The sequence below is a fragment of the Scleropages formosus genome, chromosome 22 (genome assembly GCF_900964775.1).
Source record: "Scleropages formosus chromosome 22, fSclFor1.1, whole genome shotgun sequence".
In the NCBI taxonomy this organism is placed as follows: Eukaryota; Metazoa; Chordata; class Actinopteri; order Osteoglossiformes; family Osteoglossidae; genus Scleropages; species Scleropages formosus.
Window position 1 is genome coordinate 1,635,008 of NC_041827.1, and position 9,637 is coordinate 1,644,644.

Genomic DNA, 9,637 nt, shown 5'->3' on the forward strand with positions numbered 1-9,637 from the left:
TAAAAATACAAGTTTATTTTTTCCGTAATTTTAAACTTTAAATTTGTAAGCTTTTAAAAAGTGCTTTATATATAGAATTACTTCTCATGATTTTAAAGCGTGCATACAGCTGAAAGAATCACCTTTAAAGAAACAAACTTAAAGTTAAAAGTTAATGCATTTTAGAGGTTCCAGTAAACAGCCATTAGTTATATCTGAAAACAGAATAAATTTTATAGAAACAGTTTTAACTGCTGCCCTCATAATATAATGGTATAGCATTAAAAATGTGAATACACCCATTTCTAGGTATAAGCACTTTCTTTTACATGCAAGGAAAACTGATTACCTTAAGTGCTTTGTTAGGTTGTTACAATAAGAAATTATAATAAGTGAACTGATATTTGTATGATCACATGATCATTTACAGTATTGAGCTGAAAACTTTATTTTTATATTATATTTTTATCCTTTAAAACTATGGCAATTAAAGTCCCACTCTACAAGAAGTACTGTACAGGTAGGTTTTCAGGAAAATATTTCTGTCCTAAATCAAGAAGGCAGTAGATGAGATTTTTTTTGTCCCCTCACACAAATGTTATGGCAGATAAAGCCTTCACAGTATCTGACTGTATTGTTGACTCTGCTAGCTTATGATGATTCCTGACATGGTGCGAGAGTCTAGCGAGAGTCCATGCCAATGTCTGGTTCCCCCGGCGGGATAAGCTTTTTCAGGATGGCAGAGTAATAAGGACCAAACACCTGACGATTGAAGTTCACAATACGCACAAAGGCAGTGCCTAACTCAGCCAGCTCATTCTCCATCAATGCCAAAGCTGGGGGCACCGGGGTGGCTCTCTGGGCCACTGACTGCCCTAACAAGGCCTGCAGGTAACTCCGGACCCGGGCTCCTGTGCAAAGAGTCGAAGAAGAAAAAAATCTCAGGGGCTTATCACATTGCCGGCAATTTCCCACCGATTACATTTATTTAACAAGCTTTTCTCCAAAGGAAAAAAAAAAAAAACACAAGAATAATTCTAAGTAAACAAACATGCATTTTGTAACAAAGACCTTTAGATGCTCACACTCATTACGCAGGTAGCTGCCCATAGAATGAAGGATTAAGTTACACCCTTTCGTTTATAAAATTAATCTATACTTCAGTCTTCAGGTTGTGATGAAGTTTGATTTTAATTAATTTATCTACCTACATTTCAAGGTTTCTTAATGGAAAACTGTCTCTCCTGATTTACTTGCACTTCTAGCAAACTCAAATTTCGAATAATCCCAGTTTGTACCGTCTATTGATACGGGATAATTGTGCACTAATAAATCACATTTAAACATGTAAGGCAAGCAATCAATAACATTAATCATTTATTGATGTTTATCTCTTCCTGAAGCAGGAACATGAGGTTATTTATTTATTTTTTTCATTGATTAAATAAATAAATAATCAATTAGTAATTAAATTTAATTTAGGGGGGGCGTGGTAGCATGGCAGGTTCAGCCGGCACCCGCTGTGTGGAGGGTCTGGGGTTCGAGCCCTGCTTGGGGTGCCTTGCGACGGACTGGTGTCCCATCCTGGGTGTGTCCCCTCCTCCTTTGGCCTTGGGCCCTGTGTTGCTGGGTAAGGCTCTGGCTCGCCACAACCCCACTCAGGAGAAGCGGTAGTTAACAATGGAATGGAATGGCATTTAATTTAATTTCATTCGATTTTAATGGCGGTTTGCTCACCTACAAGAGCACGGACAGGGTTGTGCTCTTCAGCCAGGGCAGCAACTTGTCCTTTGAGCAAGCTCTCTTGCTCCGGAGGCAGAGCACCCCCTCCCTGGGCAATCAAAGTGCTGTTCACAATCTTCTGCACCTGTTCCCCGAGACCCAGCAGTGCTCCCTTAAGGTCAAATGCACTGGGCGCAGCAGAAAAAACAATCAATTAGCACTAACAGAGGAGCTCTTTACACAGAACAACCTTGCTGGGGGAGGTTCCACTGCTTATTTCTTCCACATTACTAACTAATGTGGTGCAAACGAAGGAGGGGTCAGTCCGTCCCTTCAAACATTTACTTTCTTTCAACTAACGCTATTCTCCAAAGTGAATTACAATGATTTAACCATCCATACAGCTGAGTATTTTTTACTGGAGCCACTTAATTAAGTCCCAAAAACCAGAGTTGGCGCCCGAGGTTTGGGTCGGCCGGGCACTCGGCCCCGACCACCGCCCAAATCACAATGCACCGGCCCCTTACGGTTTCTCCGGCAGGTGGTGAGCCTTGCTCAAGGGTACTATAGTAGGATGTGTGATTCAAATCTGGGTCCTTCGAGTCCATTCAATCCAGAGGCAGTGGCTCTAATCCACCATGCTACCTGCCGCTACTTCAGCAGTGCCCCCTGCAGGTCAAAACCACTGCGTGCTTGGAAGTGAGCCCCATTCTTGAGATGCTGCTCGTGTCACGTCCCACTTGGTACCGTGTTTACATTACCTGTGGCTGAAGGCTACGCCAGGCAGTGCTCAACACCTCTCCTTACCTCTCGTGACATCCCTTCAGCAAGGTAGCGACAGTCTGCTTCAGTGTATCTACAAACCCCACAGCTGAAAAGAGAGCCCCCCCACACTGAGTGCTCGTCACCAGCAGCACCGCAGCCTCCAGCACCAGGCACTTCAGTGTCTGTCCCAGCAGTTCTATGCGGAGCCGATCCATCTGGACTGTCTGGGGGACAATATGGAACATGGAGGACGGTTTTATGAAAAGGTCAAGAAAACGGCAGAATGCAGATAAGTCATGCGTCGCTGCCTGCTGTGCTACCTCGGGATAGCATTCACCACTGGGCTCCCAGCTCAGCAGGTGCAAATAGGCCAAATTCAGCGCTGCACAGGGGCTGACTGGGGCGATCTTGTGGGGGCAACTTCCTCCAGGTGGGGGTACAGCCTGTCCTGAGTTCTGAGTGTTAGCGTCGCTCTGGACACGTAGAGCAGAAAGCTCCTGCACTGCCCCCTGCAGCCAGGTGCTGGTATAGTCCAAGGAAGCTGTCAAACGGTACATGGTTGAGTTGCCCCAGTGAAGCTGACAATAATGGGTCTAATCCCTTCCCAGTAGTACAGGTGTATGGTGGAAGAAAGGGGAGAAAGGAGTTGAAGTAGAAGGTGTGTGTTCGATCTTATTTAGCAGACATTTTTCTCCAAAGCAACTTTCAGTGAACTCTATGTAGTGTTATCAGCCAGCACAGCTTATTCACCAAGGTGACTTACACTGTGAGATACACTACTTACAATGGGTCACTCATCCATAGATCACTAAAACACTCTCTCTGTGTCACTCACACACTATGGAGGAACCTGAACAATATGTCTTTGGACTGTGGGAGGAAACCCACACAGACAGGGGGAGAACATGCAAATTCCATGCAAACAAACGTGTTTGGAAACAAAAGATGTTTATAACTAAATAAAGACAGTTTCTGTTTCTTTTAATATGAGGCTTGTTGAGGGCATATAAATGACTGCAGGACCCGATGGTGAGGCGGCAGGACTTACTTGGCAGCTTTTCGAGGATGGCTTGAAATTTGGCGCGTTCATACTGGATAGCTTGTTGGAGGAGGTGTGGCCTCAGGCTCTGCACTGTGAAGTTGACCATGTCCATCTTCATTAGGCCCAAGACACGGAGGATCTCCCTTGCCCATGACAGGTAGGACATAGTACATGAGCTTAGACAAATGAGGTACTTTGCTATTTTTTGCTTTTTCTCAAACTTGCAGGTGTAATTTGTACATATTATATATACACTGCTCAAAAAAATTAAAGGACACTTTTTAATCAGAGTATAGCATCAAGTCAATTAAACTCTTGGGCTATTGATCTGGTCAGTTAAGTACCAGAGGTGGTTGTTAATCAGTTTTAGCTGCTTTGGTGTTAAGGAAATTAACAACAGGTGCACTAGAGGGGCAACAATGAGACGACCCCCAAAACAGGAACGGTTTTACAGGTGGAGGCCACTGACATTTTTTCCCTCCTCATCTTTTCTGACTGTTTTTCACTAGTTTTGCATTTGGCTAGGGTCAGTGTCACTACTGGTAGCATGAGGCGATACCTGGACCCTACAGAGGTTGCACAGGCAGTCCAACTCCTCCAGGATGGCACATCAATACGTGCCATTGCCAGAAGGTTTGCTGTGTCTCCCAGCACAGTCTCAAGAGCATGGAGGAGGTTCCAGGAGACAGGCAGTTGCTCTAGGAGAGCTGGACAGGGCCGTAGAAGGTCCTTAACCCATCAGCAGGACCGGTATCCACTCCTTTGTGCAAGGAGGAACAGGATGAGCACTGCCAGAGCCCTACAAAATGACCTCCAGCAGGCCACTGGTGTGAATGTCTCTGACCAAACAATCAGAAACAGACTTCATGAGGGTGGCCTGAGGGCCCGACGTCCTCTAGTGGGCCCTGTGCTCATTGCCTGGCACCGTGGAGCTCGATTGGCATTTGCCATAGAACACCAGAATTGGCAGGTCCGCCACTGGCGCCCTGTGCTTTTCACAGATGAGAGCAGTTCACCCTGAGCACATGTGACAGACGTGAAAGGGTCTGGAGAAGCCGTGGAGAACGTTATGCTGCCTGTAACATCGTTCAGCATGACCGGTTTGGTGGTGGGTCAGTGATGGTCTGGGGAGGCATATCCATGGAGGGACACGCAGACCTCTACAGGCTAGACAATGGCACCCTGACTGCCATTAGGTATCGGGATGAAATCCTTGGACCCATTGTCAGACCCTACACTGGTGCAGTGGGTCCTGGGTTCCTCCTGGTGCACGACAATGCCGGGCCTCATGTGGCGAGAGTATGCAGGCAGTTCCTGGAGCATGAAGGAATTGATACCATTGAATGGCCCCCACGCTCGCCTGACCTAAATCCAATAGAACACCTCTGGGACATTATGTTTCGGTCCATCCGACGCCACCAGGTTGCACCTCAGACTGTCCAGGAGCTCAGTGATGCCCTGGTCCAGATGTGGGAGGGAATACCCCAGGACACCATCCGTCGTCTCATTAGGAGCGTGCCCCGACGTTGTCAGACATGCATACAAGCACGTGGGGGCCATACAAACTACTGAGTACCATTTTGAGTTGCTGCAATGAAATTTCAGCAAAATGGACTAGCCTGCCGCATCATTTTTTCGCTTTGATTTTCGGGGTGTCCTTGAATTCAGCTCTCTGTAGGTTGATAATTTTCATTTCCATCAAACGATGTGGCATCCTTTCGTTCCTAACACATTACCCAGTCCATATTAGTAGAGATATCCAGCACGATTTTTTTTCCCCATCGAGATCTGATGTGTTTTCAAAGTGTTCCTTTAATTTTTTTGGGCAGTGTATATACATGTACACATTGTGAATTAATAAGAGACCTACTGCTGTGTCTTTTACAGTGTTAGAGCATTTAGACAACATACAGTACATTTCTAACCATATAGTACAGAAGCACACATTGAATCCCATAACTCAGACTGCAGTTTTGTGGTCGGGGCACCGGGTGGCGTAGTGGTTAGAGCTGTCACCTTCCACTTGGAAGGACCCAGGTCTGAATCCTACCTCTTTCTGTAGTACCCTTGAGAAAGTTACTTACACTGAACTACTCCAGTAAAATAACCCAGCCGTATAAATGGGTAAATTATTGTAAGCATCTTAACCCTGGAAGCTGCTTTGGATAAGAGTTGGCCAAACTAATTTAAGTAAAATTAAACATGTGTAAACACAATGAAATATGCCTTGGGAAAAGCATTTGGCAAATGTACAGGTTTCCTTTTTCCATTAGTTTACCAGGGTGTTTAGGCCCACCGTCCTTCACATCCCTCACCTGAGCAGGTCCACTGGGTCAGAAAGGTTCCGGAGTTTGTGGATCTCAGGATCACGTGCTGGGGCACAGAGGGAGGCCATGGTGCTGACCACATAGCTGCCCAGGCGGTGCAGGTCCAGGGCGCTGTGCTCTGCCTGCTGGCGAATCAGCGCCATATCTAGCGCTTCCTCAAGCTCTGCCCGGAGCCGTGTGTGGGCCGGCAGGAGCAAGGAGAGCATGTTCTGATAGGATGGAAAAGAGGAAAAAAAATCCCAATATGAAACCCCGGAGCACTCAGTAGGCAATGCCACTTCAATTCTGGTGTAATGTGCTGCCCCTAGTGGTAGTTTTTGTTACTCACATCTTTCACTTCCTGCAGCAAACTGATGGCATGGGTGTAATCCGGAGGATTGAGGGAGAGCTGAGCCCGCAGAGTGTCCCAGAACGCCCGATGAGCAACCTCCTTCACTCTACCTTCCAAGCTTTTTATAGAAACACATCACTAATGTTGGTACCATTTTAAACTGCACATGGTTGTTTCAGTTGATACATCAACACTAACATCTGGTCAAAACGGCCTGGTTTGATCCCACAGAGCATTTTGGTTGCTGTCCAGTACTACTGGAAAGTATGCGAACCCAGTAGGAACAGTCATTATTCTCTTATATTTTAAACCTATTAACATCTAATTGTTACGCTTACAAAATGAATAAATGATTATAATTGACACACCTGATTCTACTTACCTACCTGCTGTAACTAGTGCAACTTGGGCTTCACTTTTTTTTACACTGGCACTACTTATGTGTTTCTACCACACATACGATTTCCTTTAAAGCAATATATGAAATTTGTCATTACACACCTATTGTGTCACATGAGAAACACTGATTCTCATTAAATAACCATTTCATGGTAAAAGTAAGGGACACAGGGGTTTACATACTTTCGAGCAGCACTGTACATGTAAAAGTGCATTTTCCTTCTGTCATAAGTAGCATAACATTCAGTCCATAGTTTAGAGAAATGCTGAGAATTGGATTTTGTGTTCACGTGCCTGTCCTGAGCGGGGTTGTTTTGTTTGAGACGGAAGTCCTTGTTCACCACTATCTCGTGTGCCAGAGTGAGGTTAGTCATGCAGCGCTCTGCTTCCAGCATGTCCAGCAGGGTGGGCTGTGGGGAGACATTACCTAAGGACATAAACGCACAAAAAAACACAGTTCACTATTCACACATTTTTTATGAAGGACCTTTATTAAGAGTATAAAAAGAAGTGGTTCCCCCAGGACTTGAACTGCAGCCTGTTGATCCTAAGTCCAATTACTGGATTTTATGAGCAATCTTCCTACTAACACTTTTACATTTACTCAAATATCTGATGTTTTTTCCCCAGATCAACATATAATGCTAAGCTACTTACAATTATTTACCAATTTGTAGAGCTGGATAATTTTACTGGAGCAATTTAAGGTAAGTACCTTGCTCAAGGGTACTACAGCTGGAGGTGGGATTTGAACCTCCAACCTTTAAGTTCAAAACAGCAGCTCTAACTGCTGCACATCAGCCAGTCCTTTCCAATATGCCATACGCCGATGTGTGACCCTGTGTTTGTGCATTGGTGTGGGGACAGGTCACCTGCATGAGAGTCAGGCGCTTGGAGGCTCGGCATGTCCACCGTGTCACCGTCTTCCCCCTCCACCTTGTTAAGGTTGGGCATTTCTTACTGCAATGATGACAAAAGCCACCAGTGGAAACTGCTGATACACATATACACTGGCAACTGGTGTTCTGAAAATTTGAGCACAAAATTAATTTTCTCCACTGATCTACCTTCTGCAACTGCGGCCCACAACGGAGCGAGCACTACCTGCACTTCCAAAGCCAGCCAAAAGGGGTCAGTAAAGGACACTTGGACAGAATAGGAGTTTTCACGGACCGACAACTACATTCACTTCCACAGTGTCTACAGCTCATTTCTGGGCTTGGAGCGAACATGTTGATGCCTTCAGACAGTGAATCAGTCAGCAATCAGCACTGCAATGGATTTTGCAGACACTTTGTTTTTATTTCCATTCAAATTAATTTTTATAACTGTAGCCTAGGCTGTAGCTTCAAGTTTAAAATATTAGTCTTGCATACTATTATTTTTAAAAATGTATTATAGTTGATATACATTAAATTTTACAGAACCTAGTTCGCGAATAAATCGAAGCATTTCTGCGTTAGGTTATTATTGGTTGTGAAATAGCCTACAGGTGACTGGAATAGGATAAAAGTGAATCAAGAACAGACGGACGGAATCAGTTGTGTTTGTAAGTCGTGAAATCGGTGCGTGCCCGTTGGAACAACAACAATTAAACAATATAATCAGCTTTTTCTGCGTGCACGATTGACCTTAAGTTACAGATTTTATATCACGGGGAACAAAAACACGTGAACACACCTCACACCTTCGTCACGACTGTCTTACCTGCTGAGCTCGGGGAGCTGGGAGCTTGCTGAAAACTGTCAATAAATACAGAAAGCAGACAATACAACAGTATTTGAGTGTGTGACACACTGACCGGCCCGTGCTCAGATCCTAGATGTATTTCAAACTGTCAAGTAGGTGAGACTATTACATAAAGGGTGGGACTGCTATCTTTATATTTAAGTGTGTCCAAATTGCAAAATAAGTAATCATTTATAGAACTCAGATAAGTAAGTTTATGTTTATTAAATTCTCCATGGACAATTTTGACGTTTTGCTCTCTTTTGTCGATTTTAGATGTAGCTTACTGATTGTGGGACCCCCGCTGAAATGTGCATATGGTTTGGTCCACACTTGAACCAAAACAAAAGTTGTTTTCGTACGATCTCCATGACAATGGAGGAGTCACGTGACGTAATACGTCAAAAGCGCGTGCCTTCTAAAAGTCTTTCAGAGAAAACGCTAAGCAGAAAGTCAAGAAGAATTTAGTGGAAGTACCCGGATAATATGCATCCTGAGCTAAAATAAAGGGAAAAAATCACAACGCAAAGAAACTCACACACACACACACATTTTCAGAACCGCTCATGATTCCTAAATGGGTATTAAAAAAAATCCAAGTTTGACAATGAGAAAAAACAAACCCTTTAAAAGTTGTCAAAATGCAAATTAGTGCAGTATCAAAAACCAGCAACTGTACACCTGAAAAGTGACCGACTAAAACGCGAAGAAAACATTTCATAGACTTTTGCCACGAACGGGGCTGCAGTTCCCGGGTCTGACCACTAGAGGGCCGCTGGAGACCAGTTTCTCCGCTTTTCACCTCTCGCACGTGTCAGGTGTGCGCGCTCCTGCACAATCCACCTATTTTCCATCGCCTTGGAGTTAAAGATAACACACACACACAGTTACGTTGAAATACAATACCTTGCTCAGTTGAAAGGGATTACCTTTTAAAAACCGCATACAAAAGAACTTGGTTTCGTTGCTCTTTTTAGTCCCTCGGCATTTATTCCCATCACAGCAGCATCTCATCGCTACATTTTCAGTGAAATATATATTTACAAACACATAACGCTGTAATACAGGACTCGCCTAATCCGGCTAAAGTGGCACTCCTGCTGCAGTATACTGTGATCGGATACAATAGAGCCCCTGTTGTACACCATTGAACACTTGGCGGCGCTGGACAAAAGTGCCTTTTAAATGAAAGGGTTATAATAAAATAATAAAGTCCCTGGTCAGAAAAGGAGGAAGATCGGACCGCCTGTAACAGATGAATGTCCGAGGCTTTAATGGGAGAATCGAACCATTTTAAAACAGGCTCCACAAAGGGGCGCAGTGCGCTGCCCGTGAATGTTATTT

General features: G+C 44.4%; 1 protein-coding gene across 1 annotated transcript; it reads right to left on the bottom strand.

Annotated features, from left to right (window-relative positions):
- Positions 1–411: 411 nt before the first annotated feature.
- Positions 412–8,349, bottom strand: LOC108918219 (T-complex protein 11-like protein 1). Its single transcript, XM_018725324.2, has 10 exons — positions 8,273–8,349; positions 7,438–7,525; positions 6,860–6,992; positions 6,164–6,284; positions 5,824–6,044; positions 3,515–3,651; positions 2,787–3,007; positions 2,509–2,690; positions 1,717–1,889; positions 412–890 (listed from the first exon to the last, which is right to left on the bottom strand). The coding sequence occupies exons 2-10, from the start codon at positions 7,517–7,519 to the stop codon at positions 661–663; spliced, it is 1,500 nt and encodes a 499-aa protein (XP_018580840.2). The 5' UTR covers positions 7,520–7,525; positions 8,273–8,349; the 3' UTR covers positions 412–660.
- Between the last annotated feature and the right edge of the window lie 1,288 nt (positions 8,350–9,637).

Bases quoted from the DNA above. Each gene is read 5' to 3' on its own strand.
- LOC108918219 (XM_018725324.2), bottom strand. From the start codon at position 7,519: ATGCCCAACCTTAACAAGGTGGAGGGGGAAGACGGTGACACGGTGGAC. The intron at 6,285-6,859 runs GCACGTGAACAC...TTCTATAAAAAG, and splicing joins AACAACCCCGCTCAGGACAG to CTTGGAAGGTAGAGTGAAGG. The intron at 2,691-2,786 runs GTAGCACAGCAG...ATTGTCCCCCAG, and splicing joins GTGGTGAATGCTATCCCGAG to ACAGTCCAGATGGATCGGCT.